At 43.0% G+C, this 20,386-nt stretch overlaps 1 protein-coding gene across 1 annotated transcript; it reads right to left on the reverse strand.

Moving 5' to 3' along the window:
• Window positions 1–7,354: 7,354 nt before the first annotated feature.
• Window positions 7,355–20,275, reverse strand: WDR77 (WD repeat domain 77). The gene is made up of 10 exons (XM_048496317.1): window positions 19,966–20,275; window positions 17,813–17,998; window positions 16,413–16,554; window positions 16,280–16,329; window positions 13,481–13,551; window positions 13,226–13,280; window positions 12,110–12,181; window positions 11,899–12,007; window positions 10,381–10,449; window positions 7,355–9,424 (listed from the first exon to the last, which is right to left on the reverse strand). The coding sequence occupies exons 1-10, from the start codon at window positions 20,258–20,260 to the stop codon at window positions 9,265–9,267; spliced, it is 1,209 nt and encodes a 402-aa protein (XP_048352274.1). The 5' UTR covers window positions 20,261–20,275; the 3' UTR covers window positions 7,355–9,264.
• Between the last annotated feature and the right edge of the window lie 111 nt (window positions 20,276–20,386).

The following is a 20,386-nucleotide window of genomic DNA, read 5'->3' on the forward strand; positions in this document are numbered from 1 at the left end:
GTAACCTCCAAACATTACAGAAAATACATAATATGTTGTGGCATGGGAAAAATATGAAGTGGTCATCTACCTTATTGAAAGGTAAATGTATGTGTAAAGGAAGTGGCTTGGAATAAAAAAGGAATTTGCACAACCAGCCTAACTTTTCATCGCATTTTAACTGTAGAAAAGCTATGTGGCATCCATATGTAAGTGTAAGGACTGAAAAAATAAATGCAAGGCCTGCAAAGGATGAAATCGTCTATATAAAAACACACTTTGAAACATGCCTCATTTTCTTTTGCTTTTATTTTCTTCCATAAACAGCATCTCCACTCTAGCACATGATTGCATGTTTAGACAGGCATTACCCTTAGCTTCTATGTCCAGTCACTTGACTGTCCAGGGCAACTGCCAGGCCACTGTGTGAAACAAGATGCTGAGCTAGATGAACCACTGATCTGATCCAGCAGGGCTCTTGTATCGACGCAAACTAGACTTAAACCTACATTAAAGTGGGGGAAAACTATGCTATTTTGGAACAAAGTATTTTGCAATGAGTGCTGATGGCTGTGCACGCCACAGTATGGTCACCTGTGACAGCTGATAATATTTGATTGTGTCAGATGGTGGAAAAGAAATTTCCGATAATAGGTTGCATCCCTTCTATCCCAGGGCTAAGAGCAATACTTTCCTGCAGCCCAAGGAGGCTTCTGCTGATGGAAGAAACCAGGGGAAAGGACAGCTGTTAGTGGTCTAGATCCACAGGGGGTATCCAACGTGCAGCACATTATACATTACTGAGAATGTAAAGGGTTTGTTATTAGCTTTAATTTTAAAAAATTACTTGTATCGTCTCTCTCTTGCTCCTGAAGTGGCTTACATTGTTCTCCTTTCATCCATATTATCCTTACAGAAGTAGGTTAGGGTTAGGTTGGCTTCCACAGCAGAGTTGGCATTTGATCGTAGGTCTCCCAGATCCTACTAGTCCAACACTTTAACCACTACACTACACTGGCTGCTACTGACTGTGAGCTAAAGAAAATTTTTGTATATATTAAAAGAACTATATGCTGTTCTCTGACAGAAAGAACAAAATCGATGGCCGTTTCCGCATGGGCATTAAATGGCGGCCTGGAGACGGTAAAAACACTGTCTCCAGGCCGCCATTCACACGGGGGGTGCAGCTGCAACGCAGCTGCGCAGCCCTCGCGCCGCCCACCCAGCCTGAAGCCGGTGTTTCCCCAGAGCGCTTCCCAGCGCTCTTTTTGGGGAAAAGCCGCCAGAAGCCGCTGCCGAAATTTAACGGCAGCAGCTTCACGGGCGCCTCCCTTACCTCGGGAATTACTTTATTTCATCCCGGGCCTCATGCGCGTACCGAGGCCTGGTCAGACGCTTCCCTGCCCTGCGCCGCTGGAGCAGGCACTAGGGCCAGGGGGGCCGTTCCTAGGCTCCCGCGACGCACCGGAGGCCCGGGGACATGCTGGGTCGGCCGGGCGCCAGCGCTCCGTGGCGCCGGCTGCCCGGCTGTTCCCAGGACCGTCCGTGCGGACAGTCCCAGTGTCGTCGGGTCGGCGTCGGAAACGCCGACCCGGCCGTTTCCACCTTCGTGCGGAAACGGCCATACTGATAGCTGTAACATCCATATTGAGGTTGGCAAGACAGTTTGTAAACAGAGTTGGGTACTGAAGCAAAACTAGCTCCCAGCCATTGAACTTTAAACATATAATTTATTCCCCATACCAATCGAGCAGGTGTCTTATGCATTTCTGGGAATGCAATCAGGATCAAACTCCAGCTGTTTGCCTTTGGTAGCATAAAGCAGCCACAGGGATTTAAGTACAGTCACAGACTGCTTTAACCAGCCCAGCGCAAAAGATATACTTTGTATAGCTATTTTTAAACATTCATGAACTCCAAAGGAATCATTAACTCACTAGGTAAATTATCAGCACAACCTGCAATAGGCCTGAAGGCTGGCAATACTAACTATATGCACAATTTCAACTTGTTGGAAGGAGCTCTATTTATGAAAATGCCTTCAAATGCACGTCTTTGCTTGCAGGGCTAATTTACAGATTTTTTAAATACTTAGATGAACTTTCAAATTGCTAGGCTTGCATTAAAAAATACATTCCTCATATTAGTTCACTTTGGGGCAGAATAAGCAGATTTGGCATTGTGGTGCACAATTCTTTCAAAAACTGGGCTCCTGAGAAGTACTTCTCCATTTGAAATGCAAAATTGTTATGATATGCAGCACCAATCCTCAATAGCGTGGAACCCATATTATTGGAGCTATGTGAGATCGAGTCGGGGGAAAACAGCCAGTAATCTATGGTTTCATTACATTCCCCCATGTGCATGCTGTGCAATTAGTTAAAACGCCATGTGAGCAGATGTAGTAGGATGGAGAGCCTTTTTTCACATTATGAAAGGAATGTGTAGGCATGATTGCCTTACTGTATACAATGGACATATTCTAACATAGGTAACTGCAATACAGACCATTTTGTGTGTTCTGCCAAGTTCAACTCTGATTTCACTATTTAACTATGGTGCAGTCCTTGTACCTCAACAGAAGGGCTTGAGGAGATTGGCTAGAACAGGGGTCTGCAACTGCCTGCTCCATTGGGCAGAAGGGGTTTCCCTACCTCCGCCTCCCAGCGCTGGAAGGAAAGGTGAGTGGAGGGACCAAACTGGAGGTGGCTCTGTGCAGAGCTGCCTTCCGGCTCGGTAGATCTTCGGAGCCATGGAAAACGGGTCCAAATGGCTCTTTGGGTGGTAAAGGTTGCCTACCCCTGGGCTAGAAGGAAATGGAATCATGAAAGCACATAAAACCATTTTCCGAAGTCTCGTTTAAAATGGAATTTTCAATAGATGTCTAACGATGGAAGAATCTTGTTTCACTTCCTAATATTCAAGGAACTAACACCAAAATTCTACATGAGGCATTAGATCAAAATATATTGTGTGTGCTGCATCTCAGGGCAAGTTCATGGATTACTGCAAAGGCAAAGCCATCACTTCCCATGCCTTTATACCCACAGTAACATGCAAACAGGAAGAATGCGAGTCACGCTTATGACAGGTTTTAACACACACACACACACACACACGTATTACAGCCAAGTGAAAAGTCTCAAGCTTCCAACTACCAGGCTGGTTTGGTAATGTATAAATATGCCCTTATATCCCACTGGCTTGCCTACTGTTGATTCTGTATTAAGTCAGCCTCTGCCTTCTTTATAAGCAATATTGAATGAACCATCATGAGAGACGCATACTCCTGAGAGCCGGATAAGGCATACAGGCAGCAAAGCTGGTTCTGCCACTTACCAAGGCTCATGCTATAAATAGGACTCTTCAAAGCTATCCATGCAGCAACTTTCAGCAAGCCCCAACATGAGAACCTTTTAAAACTGCACACAGTTCCATTAATCTTCCGACAAACCACTAACAAAAACAATGGCAAAGTATAATGAATACCGCCATACGTGGGGTTTTTTTTTTACAATGGCCTCCTTAAATGTACCATATGTGCATAAACAACATTCACAGAATCTCTCTCCACTTCTAAACATTTTTATACAAATTAAAATTCTAGAAAATGTGTATTATATTGCAATACAAATTGAATAAGGTCAAGAACAGAAGACATTATGATGCTTGCATCTTCTTAATTTCATAATTCTGCGCAAAGCAGAGATGACAGAAGAAGTGAATTGAGCTCCAAAGGGAACAGAAGCCTCACCCACCACTCCTAATCACTGGAAATCCTGTCTTTGAAAAACTGCCCACTCTGAATACTAATCTTAGAAGCCACAAGGACTAGAACAGGGGTAGGGAACCTGCGGCTCACAAGCCGAGCCGCTGGCCCCATCCTGCAGGCAGCAGGGCAAGCGCATCCATGCGCTTCTCAAAATGAGCGGAGTAAAAGGTAAAAAAAACCCTATATATATAGTGTTATCTTTATTTTAAATGTCAACAATTATTTGCGGCTCCAAATGTTTTCTTTTCCCGTGGAAAATGGGTCCAATTGGCTCTTTGAATGTTAAAGGTTCCCTACCCCTGGACTAGAAGCTTGAAGAAAGCTGCGATTCTCACGATGTCTAAATTCTGAGCTTTGCTACGCTTGTACTGAATTCACACATCTATGGGTAGACACAACATGTCTGCACTTTTTTTTCTTCTGTTTTTGAGGCTTTTGAGAATTGCATTTGCAACAGACCTCTGTAAGCCTTAATATTTGCCATAGTTTTCATTGTGGCCCTGCTACACAATCTTAAGGGAGAAATTTTTAAGCTTTCTACATTCAAAGTTTATATATCCTTTTTACAGCAATCTTGCCACAGAAGTCACACATACTAGCAGAAGACTGTAGAACATAAGTGTCAAACTCACAGCTCTCCAGATGTTATGGACTATAGTTCCCATCATCCCCTGACAGCTTGCTGGTAGGGGATGATGGGAACTGTAGTCCATAACATCTGGAGGGGTGCGAGTTTGACACCTATGTTCTAGGACATATGCTATGCAGTACACATTATGTACCAAGCCTGGTGGGCCTCACACCTGCCCTTGAGGAAATTTGATTTGCCTGAAATATCCTTAGAATACTTCTACAGATATACATTGGCATCAGTGATCAAGCTGAGTAACTATCGGTGATCTTCTCTTTGAAGACTCTTCTTGAAAAGAGCCGGCTCTCCTGAACACAATTAAAAACTGCAGGAGAGGAGCCCAACTGGAGAAGCTTGCTCTGCCACATATAATCTGTGTGACCGTTCTCTATCCGGTAGACAGAGATAAGGCCCTCTTGCTATCTTACAGCTTGTAGATAAGAATAAAGTATCATGGAAGATACATGCATGCTGCAACAGCAAATAGTAAACTTGAAGGTCACCACAGATCCATTTCATAAATAGCAATGCTTCACCCCGTGGTGAAGGACCTTATACTTGGGCACAATGAATTCATGCGCTAAGACTCCTTGTCACTGGACAGTTTACATTGTAGCTCCAACACGCTTTAAAATTTAAAGAGTCATTTTCTATGAGAATAAATCTAGCCGCATGTAGCCTCCCAGAAGATGACCTTTGACAATGAAAGAGAACAGGTGCTCTCAGATGAAAAGTTTGGATTTATACCCCTTTTCTCAACTGTAAGGAGTCTCAAAGTGGCTTACAAATGCCTTCCCTAACCCCCAGAATTTCAAGAGTGTTTTGAATCACTTTTCAGTCACCTTGAACTGACCAAAAACACCAACTTGGGGACATGTTTTTAGCTTGAGTATATCTGAATGCATACCCCTACAAGTCAAGGAAAGTTTGGCAAGAGCTGATTCTACCAAATATCCCCTACACAATATTTCAAAACTATATAGCATCCTGTTCTTTCAGCAGTAGCCTTCAGAACAATGGAAAAGTCATGCTACCAGTACAATATACGCTTTAGATAGAAATATTTTCAAAAAGGTTAGTCCAAAAGCTGAAGCCTGTATTCAGCCATGAGGCTTGATTAAAGATAAGCAACTTCTGCCCCCATGTGGCAGAACAGCATAGAAAGCATAGACCAGGGCAGTGTTTTCCAGCCTTTTCAACGTCACGGTACCCTTGACCGCACTCTTCATATCTCACGGTACCACTGCCATCCTCACCCCACCTTCCCCTCCCAGTTTCCCTGCTTGCCACCCACCACCTTCCCCTCCCAGGCTGAAGGGAAGCACAGGAGTGGGTGGGAAGTGGCTGCTGACCTTGTGGCAGGCCCTGCCCCCTGGGCCAGCTCCATGTCTTTGCTGGTGCCAGTGGGAGACACCACAAAAGTGAGGGGGGGGGGCAGTAGCATTGCCACAGCACCCCAGGGTACCACAGAACCCTGGTTGGGAATCGCTGGATCAGGGCATCCAAGTTTTTCCCACAGTGGGCCACATAATCAGAAACCCATGTAGGATGGGTACATGATTTTTTTTATTGATAACCATAGTGGCATACAACCTCTTAGTTATTAAAAATATGAACTTTAGGAGAAATGTAAAAGTAGTCCACGTCTGCCCCTTGGTTTAATCAATTGTATTCATACAAAAGGGCACAGTTACAGACATACTGATCACTGATCAATTTTGATCAAGTCATTGAGAATAAGGGTATTTAACGTGCTAAAGTATACTTAAGAACTGTGGGATAGAAGCACAGTCAGGACATGCCTCAATTCTGAAGGTACCATTTTTCAAATGTGTAGGAACATTGATGGTGGCTCTCAGCTTCCGTTTCAGCAGTTTCACGAACAAGAAAGTTACTCCCACAGGTAGACCAAAGCAATGCCCAGTTTTTTTGGTTAAAAATCTCAGGCAGGATGCACCCCAGGTTCAAGTAGACTGCATGTAGCCTGTGGGCTACATGTTGGAAAACTTTGATGTAGACAAAACTATTGACATGGATCTTTTAAAAGCAATTCCAGGCCTACCTTTCCCCCAGACATCTAATATCTTTTCCCCAGACATCCAGTTCAGATACCTATTCAAGGAGTGCTCCAATCTGTGAAGCAGAAGATGTACAGCCCTGCCGCAGCAACTGCTATGCCCACTGAATTGCATAAGCATACAGAATCTGCATAAGCATGAGGAAACTCTTTTCCTCACCAGCTGCAAGCTTAAGTCAAGCCTTAAGAAGGCAGGTGGCACAAAACGCATTCACCTGAAAAATGTTAACAGGTAGCTCAAAACCACTCTTATTGGTATGGACACTGAAATCCATGGGCAGCCACTATTAGCCTGTCAAGAGTCTTAAGAATATTTTTGGGAGCTTAAAAATTGGGGCTCTGGATGTCTCCTTTGTGACTGATGTCCTGCCAACTGGACAAGAGGACAGAATGCACTGCAGGGATAACTGGGAGCTGAGAAACAGATCTTGGATGCTTGGCAGTCATTCTCACCCCCTCCACTGTGAATTACTTCCAATCTATGGCGAACAAGTGTTGTATGAGCATTATTTCTAAGTTAGTGTAAGGAAACACCAATCAGTCTAGAAGTGGTTCAGGTCTGTGAGAGGTTCTTCAAATGAATGGGAGTGCATCATTTCCTCCCCCAATCATCCTGTGCAGGGCTGCAATCAGTCAAACCATCTGTTTTCTGAAACTGGAGTAATACCTGACCACTGACTCCAGATAAGGTTTTCTTTAGAAAGACCACTTCATCGTCCATCATGTTTCAGAGGTTTGCACATAGGTAAGTGACTGGACACGTAAAATGCTACAACAACAAGCCTAAAAAGAGTGGCACCTACATACAAAACATGATTCAAAGCAAGCAGAAATAAATACACTGCTGAGTAAAAGGCAGCGGCCAAATCAGTGAAAGAGTTACATTAAGCATATACCTGGTTAAAAATGAAAAGGGGTTTATTTAAAAAAAATCTTCCCGTTTCCCCGTGGTCATCTCTATTCCTGTCATGTGACACACACGTCTTGGATTAGTGCTTGTTACCAGCATCAAATTAGCATAATGTTAAGTCCCCCTTTGCTCCAGAACATCACCACAGAAGAAAAACACACATCCCCCCATAAGCTGTTCTACAAGTATCCATGACACAACATCTGACATCTGCACACCCATTCTAAATCTCCACCATGGAACTGTGGAATGAATACAATTAACAAAACAAAACACGTACATTAACAAGTTAGCCTACCTGCCCAGAAATGGGCTGAAGGGCACCAAAAACAGTTGGGATTTCATAAAGCAGTTCCACAGGAGACCTACAAAAACATATATGCTGCCAGATCTCCTTTTATTTTGAAATGTTAATAACCACATAGAGCAGGAGAAGTGACTATCAACTATCTGCCTCACAAAGGGTTTACACATCGTCCAGTTGGGTTGGCACACACAGTCCTGCATGAGGGTTTCTGAGATCCACAGGGCAGTCTAACACTCCTCCCACACCCAAAATAAAATTTCACATGATTTAGAAATGGTCTGTAGTCTAAATAAAGCAACCAGATTCAGAGGAGTGCTTTGCTCTCACTTTCAAGGATGTAACATTAAAAAAATAAAATAGTATCTTCTCCAAATGCCTCCATAGTGTAGTAGCAGGTGAAGGCAGACACCTTCAGTAGTAACCAAAGTTCAAGGATTCCATGAAGACTGTTAAGACATCAGCAAAGCAAGACTCGGTTGCTCAGTGCCTTAGAAATGATGAGGACATCCTTTCCTTCATATTACACAACCAAAGCAAAAGAAACAAATGAAAAGGAAGTTTCAGTCCTTGTAACTGTACAGTAGGCCAAATGGATCCTTCTCCCCTCTCACCCCAGACAGTACAGCATCCTGAACAAAGCATGGACTCACCAGAGCAATGGGCTGGGATCCAGAGACCCAGACAAAGGTTTGGGTTCAACCTAGCAGAGGTTTTTGCTTCTCTCCTGCCCAAATTATTTGAATAGCATGTCCCTCTGCCATTGCTTCCTAAGCATTTTGCCATGCAGCATGGGGACCTATAAAAGGAACCCAAGTCACAGGAACTTTTTGGACAAGGAGATAATTCAGCCATTTTATGCACACAGGCCACTGACATCTAGTATTTTAGTACAGGAGTATTCAAGGGTTGTTGTTTTGTTTTTTAATTACACAATCTGATGGAGAATTTTTCCTCCCTAGGGCAATTGTTTCTCTTGAGCAGATTAAAATCTCTAGCATTACAATCATGGCCAATGAGTGCTATGAAGTCTGTCTGGAGCACACTTACATGGCTCATATTTTTAGGACTGATGTGGACATTCCACCCCTGCCAAGAAATGTTGTGAATCACAAAGCACTGCATACTTAAGACAGCACACTTTAAAGTAATGCCCTTAACACAGATAGACCAAGGTGGATGCCGTCATCAGCCAAGTCTTGCGAAGTTCCTTTGAATGTTCCTGTGGCTGGATTACTTTCTCATCTCTTTAATTTAACTCAAATCCCTATCCAAAGTTGGCAGGAAAGTTCAAAAGCTTTCATTTCTTGGATGTTCTAAGAAATACAGTGAAGTTAAACAGACAACAAATGCTTGTCTTTCCAAGAGCAGATGCCAAAGGGAGATTGAGCTCTGCCAAGAAGCTTCTTACAAGGAGATCCAGACTGGTCAACAAGAAGCTGGTGTAAGGCTAGTCCTCATCTAACACAAAACTGTTACAGGACTTTTTTTCTAAGCTGCAATGGCTACATTCAAACCCCCCAGACATGACAACACAAAACAAATGCTATTTCAGAGAGAAGGATTCAAATATATATAGATATATATAAAACTATGCAGTGATGTCATTATTTGCAGAAGGATGGTTATTCTGTGTTGGGACTATATGATGTAGAACTTGATGGTCCCATCCAACCGTTGTTAGGCAGCCTTTGTCTGACGGCAACCATGACAGCCCTTTCACAAAGTCTCGATGGGAACGGTTTCTGAAGCTGAGAAAAGCACAAAGTGTTCCATTGTTATTTGTGAAACACATAATGCCTCAGTCACTAAGAACAAACAGCCCTCCTTCTTAAGCAATATGCATTCTTGGGAGTTACTAGAAATTGAATTTTCCTAATGTATGGTACAGCTTAGGAATTCAGGTGGCTACCATTGTAACAATCAGGCGGTTCTAGCTCTAGGATCAGGGACTAACAGGATCTTTTCTGGGATATCATCAAAGTAAATTCCAGTCCATGATTTCTCCACCACCATGCAATCGATCAACACGGAAGTCAATGTGCGGGGGACAGAGACTGTCTTCCTCACATGGCTGCCCAAGTAACTACCTTAGAAGACAGTACACTACTGAGGTTATCCCTGCAAAGAGGGAGTCTAAGGAATCAGCCCCAGGCTCTCTTCCTCCCTCCTTGTAGACCAAGCAGTGGGTTGGACAATGGGATGCAAAAAATGTGACCCTCACTACGTCTCTTCGCCTATCTAGCAGACTTGGAAATGGACTCAGTGAGAAATGGGCAGCATAACCTGTTTTGCCTTAAGTGGCAGATGGGTTGGTAGCCCTCTACTGCCTTACAATCTACCTCTCTTTCCACCAACACATTGTTGATACTTGGCTACCTAGTGATACTGAGAGCCACGTGAAAAGAAATTTATTGTGAAGAGCGTCTTTTTGGATTTGTAGAAATTCAGGCCACACCCACAGGATACATGTCAAAACAAAATAATCCGCAGGGGAACTGAAAGTATAACCTAGACTGATTCAGAAAATTAAATCTCCATTTAAACGCAATGCTGGCTAGTGAAAAGCACTTTCCTGCTGCCCTTTCCCCTTATGAGAGAAGCTGATTTAAACTGGACTGTTATCCGAATCAAACAGCTACAGGTTCCATCTGAATCATGCCTAAGATATTAGGCAGCAAAGGGAGTTGCCCTATTTTGTACTTACACTTCTGAAAAGTTGGAGTCAAGAACAACTACGGAGCAGTCTTCACTGATGGAAGCCAGAAGGGGTGAACTACCGACAGAAGAAAAGCTCATGAATATATGCAGAGACTTGCAATTAACCCTGACAAGCCACATAAAAACAGATGCCACAGATGAACTCAGGTGACCCACTGCTACAGTTTTTAAATATTTATGTAGTGGTACCAGCATACAGGGGATGAACAGAGTAACATAAAACAAAAATAGATGGGCCACAGTCCAGTGGGGGTTGGGGCAGACTCAAACCAACATTTTGACAAAGGGGAAAAAAGAAGGAAGGGACAGAAGTGATAAATACGTGCAAAGATTGCACATCATCTCAGTTGCAAACAGGATTAAATCCTTAAGGCGAAGTCTTCACAGACTAAGTAGGCCTTGACACACACAGGAGTTCTAGGTAGGTGGCAGCAAGGGAAAAATGAAGGAATAGTTTAAGGCTAGAGCTGCTGGAATGTCTACGGTGCTTTCCTCCACCAATCTATCCATAATCTACTGATTGCACTGCAAATCAGGTGCTATCGTTTAAAACTGAGGCTGCAGGACAATGAAAAGACATACCGGCAATGGATAAAACCAAAGCTGAAAATACTAATTACGGGTTCTTAGTGAGATCAAGCTTTGATCCTCCCAAAGCCTTTGTTTCAAATAACACTATAAACATTTTCAGTGGGAGAAAAAAACACACATAGGATCTGGAAAACACATGCTTCAGTTCACTACAATTTCCCAAGAAAAAATGTAAATGGACATTTCTGTTATCCCCGACCCTCAGCACAGAACACTGCTTCACCTGGCAAATAACTTAGGTACTTTCAACACACAACCAAACTACCTAAAGCAGTGATCCCTAACATGGTGTCTGTGGACACCTTTTCTGGAGTCAACCAAGGGTTTTAGGAAACAGGTAGGGTTCTGATTGGCTATGCAGATTTTTTAAAAATGTTGCTTTAGAAGCAGCTGCCACCACAGCACAAGGATCTCCGCCCTATTACTGAAGTTAAACTGGGGAAATCATTTGGTGACTGGCTCCATCTCCTGTAGCAGCCATTCTGTGGCACCACTTTGGTTGATGAGCTCACTATGCAGTGTCAGACTTGCAAGTATGCCCAGTCTTGAAACGGCTCGGAACCTCTGACCTGAAGCATACAGCTTATCTAAGGCCCCTTCCGCACATGCAGAATAATGCATTTTCAATGCACTTTGCAGCTGGATTTTACTGTGTGAAACAGCAAAATCCATTTGCAAGCAATTGTGAAAGTGGATTGAAAGTGGATTATACTGCATGTGCAGAAGGAGCCTTAGTAATTTCATATTGAGGATAATCATCAGCACACAGAACTGAATTTTACAAGGGAAAAAAGAAAGTCCTAGCTTAGGATGAACACAGGTTACATGGACCTACCCATCAGAAATGATGCTGCCTATTTAGAGTAGGCTTTAGGTTGCAAAGGGAAATACCTGCTAATATTATAGATCGTACCTATGTGCAGAGAAAGCAAATCCTGTAACACTTCGAGAGTGCACAGCTGTGCTGAGCGCAGAGTCAGGCTTCTTTGTGTCTACAAGGACAACAGTTCCATTTTCGTCACCTTGGAAAGGGCGACAGAGAGCAACATTATTGTCAAGTCAGCTGAAGAGAAATAAAATTCAATTGTAATGATGATGTAGAAAGAATCAAGAAGTACTCTTACCCAAAACAAAAGTGTCATTTTGATGTGGATGCCACACCAGTGAGGTAGAAAGATTATTAGAGGCAGTATGGACTATGTGAGACAAAAAAAAAGCAATCACTTTATTTTTAATTATACTTCCTAGCATAGTTGATTAGCTAATGATTTAAACAAGAGAGGAGGAAAGAAGGACACAAAAGACTGGTTGTTGTGGAGTTCCTCAGCCTTAGAATTTATAACTATTATCTTCTCAATATTGTCCATCTAGTTCTATTTAAGTAGTAGTACTTTGGGGAAGGTCTGTGGCCAAAAAAACTGGCATCTTGCCTATTTCATTCTGTTGAGAATCAAGAGATCTCACTCTCTGGCCAGCAGAAGTTCAGGAAAATACAAGATCCTTTCATTGGGCAGCAGCTGCCTTAATTTTTTTGACTTGGCAGACACTAAACAAACTTGTATGTATGTGACTAGGCTGCTCACCTGCCTCAGTGGCACTAACTACCAAAACAATCACATCTTCTCCAAGTTTTAGAACTGCACAGTTTGGACAATACTAAGACATTCTGTGCATATAATGAGGCTGTCAATAACAAACTGTTTCTAAAATATAAAGGATTTTGTTTAAAGTACAGAATTTAAGTTGTTGAAGTAGATTTATCTATGCAAGCTACTGCTGTAAGTAACGCAATGCCACCTGATTGTGGGCCCTGGTCCTGAAGGAAATAGGCTTTTCAAAGGAGTTTTTTAAATCACTGGGTTCCAGCACAACACTCTTCATTAAGAGCAAGGCTGAAGTTCATGCACAAACTTGCACATAATTGCCCCTTTCCCTTCCATGACTTGCTGTAACCTTCACTTAACCTGCACCGGCACGAGGATTAAGAGTAAGCAAGATGGCCTGAAACCATGACTTAAGTTGCCAGCTGTGGTTTGGGGCAATTCTGCTTAGCCTTAACCATTGTCAGCACAAAACCTGGACAATGATAAATTCGGATTATGGCAAATTGATTAATTATAGCTCTCTAGGACACTCTCTGGTTAGAAAATGTGAAATTTCTGCAGGGCAACTAACTTTGAAATCGACAAGTTGCTTCCTCCAACTTCTAGTCACAGAACATTTGGCAACAAAAGACGTACCAATGCGAGTTGCTGGTTTTGGAGACCTGGTATCCCAGAGTAAAATCCTGCCATCCTAAGAACAAACAAAACAAATGAAAGTTATTTTTAAAGGCAAAATCATAACTGCCAGGAACTATACATTCTTTTTCAGAAGTAGCTGTTTCAGCCTTGCCATATTCTTCCCTCTCCCCTATGAAACTCTGATGGCAACATTAAAGAGATCAAACCTTGCATTCAGATCACAAAGAATCAGAAGCAAGAAGATGGTTTTACCTCAGCGCAGGACAAGAACACCATATCCTTTCCAGGACAGGATGCGACACATGTTACTTGACCGGAATGAGCTAGCAAAAATAAAACAAACAGAAATAAAGCTTTTATGTTAATATGGACACCTCTGGCTGGTCAACCAAAACTTGGAGCTGTATAGGCCTTGGAGCCGTATAGGAAAGAGAATGGTTCACTGTACATGCATAGGACAAAGGGGTTTCTGATCCTCACAGTAGCTTAAGGAAAAGAAAGGACCACTGGCTAGAAATGTGAATTAAGAAAGACATCCCAGCTAGCATCATGGCTGCTAAGAGGCCCTGAGCACTGGCAGCACAGACTCAAAACTTAAGGCAGTTAGAACAACTCAAAAACAACAAAAATGTGAGAAACACAGTTTTCATTTAGAATCGGAGCAGGAAAATGGGAGCTTTGGCTGCTTTAGCAAATTCCATTATGAAAATTCAGGTGTGATATACTCAGGGCAGAGTCATTGGTGGTAGTGCGGGGGGTAGGACTGTAGGGGCTTGCTTGTGTTCCTGCTAATTCAACTGCCAGATGATTCATCTTTGATGAAATCACCTTAATAGTCTTCCCCTCCCTAAACTGAATGAGGATCAAGCTAGAAAGATGAAGATGAAGAAGATTTTTACTCAGTCAACACAACAATTCTAAGTACCAGGAAGCAAAAGAACTCCTCTTCAGGAATTGTTTTATAATGGCAACTGATTTCAGAAAGATCAGAAATTTCAGTTCAGAAAACCATTCGTCCAACACATTGGAAAGAGAATTTTTTATCATGTGGGGTGCTGTGTGGTTTCTGGGCTGTATGGCCGTGTTCTAGCAGCATTCTCTCCTGAAGATGCCAGCCACAGATGCAGGCGAGACGTCAGGAGAGAATGCTGCTAGAACACAGCCATACAGCCCAGAAACCACACAGCACCCCAGTCCGGCCGTGAAAGCCTTCGACAATACATTTTTATCGTGTGGTTTGCTCAAATGTCAACCACTGAAAAATAAATAAAAAATAAATAAAAACTAGGCCTTCTTTAATCAGAATACAATGTTTGTCTTTCATGTCTTCCTCCCCACTTATTGTTCTTCTTTCATCTATCTAGCTCTCAGAAGGGAATAATTTTATTTAACTTTCTGATGAGTGTTGCTTGTGGAATTCAGAACTGTGCACATAAGAGGTAGTGTGGAGCTTATATCTCCTTCACATCTGGTGTATCATTAGAATGTTCAATGTAACCAAAAGGCAGAAGAGCCACAGAGCATCTGTCAACACGTTATTTGTTGGCCCCTCCACACTGAATGCAGAAAGAAAGAAGACCATACGAGCAATGCAGGGTTGATGGGCTGGGACGACACAGCTCCAGCACTGCCTGCTCCATGGGGCACTAATCTAGCACTGCCCGCTCCTGCAGGGTTATCCTGCAGTGTAGGAAATCCGAAAAGTAAAACAAAACATTCTGAGGAATCCCCCATAGGGGAGAATAGAGATACCGTATGTCATGAAAATAATGGAGTATCTCTGCTGGCACAGAAGCCAGAAAGGTGCTGGAGGCTAAGGTTGGCCCCGCCCTCCAGCCACATTTTGTGCAGATGGGCCTGGGCAATGGAGGTAGCTTCTGGGTCAGGTGCTGTGGAATTGCATGGGATAAGTTACCCACCCCCACCAGCGCATTTGCCCCTGCACTGGCTCCAGAGAAAGATCCCCCCCCTCCCCACCCCTGGATTGAGCTATTAATCTGTTTGGGGCTACGTTGGCCAACTAAGTTGGCCAATTAATCTGTTTGGGGCTAAGTTGGCCTTCCTTTAAAAGTGAGATCTGACTGCAGTTATTTGTGCTCTGGTCATGTCAAAGTTGAACTGTTGCAGTGTGCTGTAGTGAGCCTGTTTATGAGGATGGCTGAAGAGTTCTGAAGTGTTTCACAGGCGGTCCGTTTGTTTCTGGGTTGAGTTCAAAATGCTGGTTTGTTTCAGGTTTTGAAACCTTAAACAACCTAGTATTGTGAAACCAAAAGGAGTGTGTGCCTGCTCCCACTCAAGCCAGACTGAGCTCCAAGTTCATTCTCTGAGGCCCTGCTCCGTGGACCCGCAAGTCTCAAAAGTATCAGGGTAAAAGCCTTTTATCTCATGTTGAAGAATACCTTGTCCCAACCTTCCTTTGGTAACTTTCTGGTACCAGGCAAAAGCTTTATTTATTGATCCAGGCATTTATAAATTATTTGTTTTAGCATTCTGGGGGGAGTTGATGAGTCCTGCTCTTCAAGGTGTTAAGATCTCATTTATATTTGCTGTTATTCTATTTTAGATCAATATGTCTTCCTGTGCTCAGAAGCTTCTCATACAAAGTAGGCTAATGACAATGTTTACTGAACAACAGTAATACATTTTAAAAACAAAACAAAAGCAAAACAAGGACTGCAGTTTGATCAGAAGGCCACAGCTTGATCAAAAGGCCAACTGAAAGCACTGCTTCAGTTTTAATCCTACTTCAGAATTTAATTCAGTTTTAATCCTTCAAACAGACAAGTTTGAAGAGCAGGCAGAATGCAAAGCTAGTAGCCAATGTAATGCCATGCTTGGACCTCTGTAGTTGGATGAAGAAGACCTGAGTGCAAATCACTGCTCAGCCATGATTCAAACTAGGTGATCTAGAACAAATCATTCTCTTGCAGCCTAACCTACCTCACAAAAAACTGCTGTGTGGGTTGTTCAGGGTAATTAACCCTGAGATACTTTGGTGAGAGGATAACCTAAAACAATACATAAAAAGATGGAAGAAAGCTTAGCACTCACCTCTGTAGGAATTCAACACTGTTTCTTGAGGGATGTCCCAGATCTTCACACTAAACATAAAATCCAAACCATGTTAAGAAGAAGAACAGATACTTTTACATAAAGCAGAAAACATTACACCACAAAGAATAACCTGAAGTCTTTGCTACCGCTGACAGCCTGTGTGTTGTTGGCGAGGACACTCACTGTGGTCACAATGTCGTCGTGCTCGTACTTACAAAATTTGTTCACTATCAGGGTCTCATTCTCATCCAGCTCCCAAAGCTCCAGAGCACCTGGACAAGATAACACCAAATTCAGCAGATCAATTCCTATGAAAACTCAAACATGCATTTAAAAGATGTGACCCTCTGTTGTGTGATATTATTGGTGTGCCTACCTCAACCTGGTCCACTAGATTACATCAACAATCCAAATATATTAATGGCCCAATCCAGTGGGCTGCAGCAGATGGAGATGGTGCCGCCCTACACCGCCTCCAGAGTGGATCCAGGCATCACAGTGAGGCAGCGAAAAGAAGAAAGTCCCTGGCACTGGAGAAACTGACTTATGCTGCCCCTGCACCAGGGATATTCCTGGGCCAAAAGCCCAGTGAAAGCCAACTAAGGTTGGCTCTACCCCTGGGAATACCGATAGCGTGCCCCAACTGTGTAAGCAGCCAAGTTTAGGCTGGCACAGGTCTGGGGTCAGAGACTGCTTCTGGGTTGGGCACTGTGGAGCTCTTCCCACCTCCATTTGCCCACCCTGCTGGCATAAGTGCTACATACTCTGGCAGAGTGGGCAAACACCCCAGTGTGGCCCTATGCTGGTCCCAAGAGCCAATTATTTTCCCACCCCCACCCCGACCCTAAGGTGGGCTCCTGACCCCTATTTATTAATAGGTTGTATTCTAGAAGTTAGTTTGAATAAATTGCATTCTAGAAGTTTGTTTGAAAGTCAGCATACATTTTCCCATAGAGGTACATGAATGTGTGCAACAGGAGAAATCAATAATGTTGTAATTCTATGAAGTAATTAAATCAGAAAAACAATAGAATAACTGTAGGATAAGGTTTTTACCATTTTCTTTCAATGCATGGGTGCTTTACTTGCAGTAAACAGGTCTACAAATCATACTTAAGAGGAAGGGAGGGATTTCTTGTATTCGTGCCTGAACAGCTAACAGAAAATACATTTAAAAGGGAGAAGGGCTAAAAATACAAATCAGTGCCCCTCCTTCTCCCCCCACTCCTCATCCTTTTCCCCACTGCTTTCCAAGCTCACTTCTTGGTCTCTGCTATTTGCAAGTATAGACTATTTGTAAGTCAGGGGATGACTGTACCATAAGAACTCTGAAGAAGCTAATGTTCCTTAAAGGAAATAACACCTTTTGAAATAAGCACAGCTTTTGAAACAGTTTACAGTGTGCGTTTTCTCCTGTAATGTCCAACTAAAGTCTTTGCAGAGCTAAGGGCAAACACTAATTCACTGCTGGAAAAGTAGAGAAATATTACCTATAAGACAGTTCACTAGCAAGAGGGCCTCAATACACACCTGAGTCAGAAGCAACCAAGATGCCTTTATCATCCACCCATTTCAGATCTGCTATTCCTGCTTCAGTTTGAACCCCTGCGGCGCAAAAGCCTTCATTCGGAGCTTTTGTCGGATCCTTGAATACCCAAATGGAACCAACCCAGCACCGTCCACTTAAGCTGGATGCTCCAAGGAGCAAGACACCATCTGGAAAATAGAAAGTTACATCAGAGTTAAGTAGCGATGAAATATCTGCAATATATTTTTTATCCTCTAATATTAAGAAGAAACATTACCAGTGATTATTCAATACCCAGGCTGAGCTAAGGAACACAGTAGCTTCACTCTACATTGTATAACACTAGACACAAAACCTCATTTTGAGCCTTTCTGAGAACGGAAACAATAAATTCTATCAAAATCAAATCAATTCAAGGCCAAACTTTGCCTGGAATTGTTCTAGAATCCAAAATTGCCAGAAATGGTATGCATTTTTAATACCAAAGCCCTAATCAGTGCCATTCATCAGGATGATGCTAAAGACAAATAACATCTGAAAACCAGTAGAAAATCTTACATGAAGGAGAACCTGCATCTTCATGACTGTAACTGAATTTAATAGTTTTTGAAAAACAATACTGGGGACAGTATTAAGATAAGCAGGAGGGAAAAAAGAGGAATTTTTGAGGATGCAATGGAAGAGACCAAACAAAGACAAGCATGCATATCACCATATCCAAAGATGTGGGGTGGGACTACATATGGATGGAGCATTGCTTGCCATTCAACAAAAATCAGACTGCTTCAGCATAATAGTTTCTTTGCAGGAGTACTGAATATGCCTGCTTACTGGGTAGGATGCCTTCTGCCTAATCACATGCCCACTAGAATTAGCAACATATTTGTAAAGGATCACTTTTCCTTATATGAGCCCATGATGTGCTGGCTCTGATCAGCAACTGCTCCTGGCATTGCCCTCATCACAGGTGGCTCCTTTAATTCATTCAAGAACCTTCTTTGTTACCACACTGAAGAAACAGGCTTCCAGAAAGGTGAGGAATGCTTCATCCTTCCTCTCAGCCTTTAGAAAAGCTTACAACTCAAGAGAGCAATTGGCTGAAGTTGAATTTTGATGGTGGTCACAGATCAATTCTTTCCACATTTCTCTTTCCATTCTTTTCCCCCATGGTGGACTGGGACAGAATGATTGGCTGCTTGTTATACAAACTTGATTTGAGGGTTTCTATATTCTGTTGGGAGGCTGGGTTATGATACAACAGAAATGGTTGTGTTGTTTGATGGGATTTGTATGGCCACAACCCTTTCAAGCAAAAGGATGCTTTGAAGAACTTTAGCTCAAGATGCTAGGCTACAAAGATATTGCAACCACAGACTAATATGACTATTGATTCAGCATATACGACAATATGTTACTGACAGGCTTTACCTGGGGCAATCAAGCTCCTATTTTTGGTTTTAAAATTTTACTGCAGAAGAACATTGCACCCTTTGCTCACATAGCAATTGCCCAACCACTGAAAATAGAAATGAAGTAAGCGTGTTCTCTGTTGATAACCAGTGGACTGAGATTTAGTTATGAAATCGAATAACAATTCACAGGCATTCTAGGCTCTGTGGCCTGTATTTTGGATCTCAGATTGTCCTCTTTTTAAGTAATCTATGGAATATGCAAGAATCTCTACCACATCTGATGCATGCTCTCAGTGTGTTCCATTTCTTCTCCCTACCTTTTGTCCCTTCAGCTCTATCAGGTGCACACTATCCACCCATCTCTTACTATCCCTTCAATGCTGCCACAATTGGCCTGATAGCAGTAAGTCTGACAGGATGTCAAGCTCGTGCAAATTAAGGAAATCAGGACATGTTGACAGGTATGATTCAACAGCTGTGTACTAGCCGATGCTATCCTGTCTTTCGTCCAGTGTTCGACTCTACTTCAATTTAATTCTCACAATCCTGTGAGGTAGGCTAGACTTAGGGGAAGCAACTAGCTTAGGGTCACCTCACTGAAATTCATTTGCTCTAACTAAATGAAGATAAATCATTCATTCACAGCTGGGTGTGCGTGTGTGTGACCATATATCTCCCTTCCATCCAACTTCTCCTACACCGACTCGCTATGTTTAACAACGGGGTGCGTTAGAGGCGAGTACCTGCCCGGTAGTGGGCCCCGTCCAGGTGCCGCTCCATGCAGGCGGGTGCGTTGGGCGGGATGCTCCACTCGGACCCGGCCTCGCCATCCACCGTCTGTCCGGTATGCGGCTTCGCGGAGTCCATGGCGGCGGAGCACAACTCTAACGGAGCCAGATCAAAATCGGAGCACACCCACGTGCTCCCACAACACCTTCCAACAAATCTCGGTACCCCTATCCTCGCGAGAATGTGTAACCGTTCACTCATCGCCGCCGCCTCCTCCTCCTCCTCCTCCTCCTCCTCCACTCCAACCATAGAGGACAGGAAGCTTTAGGGCAGAGCGGGCGGTCATTAGTCTCATGATAGGAACCCCTGAAGAATTTTTTTTCTGATCGTCACACATATCGCAACGGAAAAAAACAACTTCTCGTTTCTCAGTGA

The sequence above is a fragment of the Sphaerodactylus townsendi genome, linkage group LG05, assembly GCF_021028975.2.
Source record: "Sphaerodactylus townsendi isolate TG3544 linkage group LG05, MPM_Stown_v2.3, whole genome shotgun sequence".
In the NCBI taxonomy this organism is placed as follows: domain Eukaryota; kingdom Metazoa; phylum Chordata; class Lepidosauria; order Squamata; family Sphaerodactylidae; genus Sphaerodactylus; species Sphaerodactylus townsendi.

Coding starts and splice junctions, on each gene's coding strand:
- WDR77 (XM_048496317.1), bottom strand. CDS start 20,260: ATGGTTGGAGTGGAGGAGGAGGAGGAGGAGGAGGAGGAGGCGGCGGCG. Junction 17,999..19,965: donor CGGGGCCCACTACCGGGCAG/GTACTCGCCTCT, acceptor TCTATTTTCCAG/ATGGTGTCTTGCTCCTTGGA. Junction 16,330..16,412: donor AGCGGTAGCAAAGACTTCAG/GTTATTCTTTGT, acceptor TTTTATGTTTAG/TGTGAAGATCTGGGACATCC.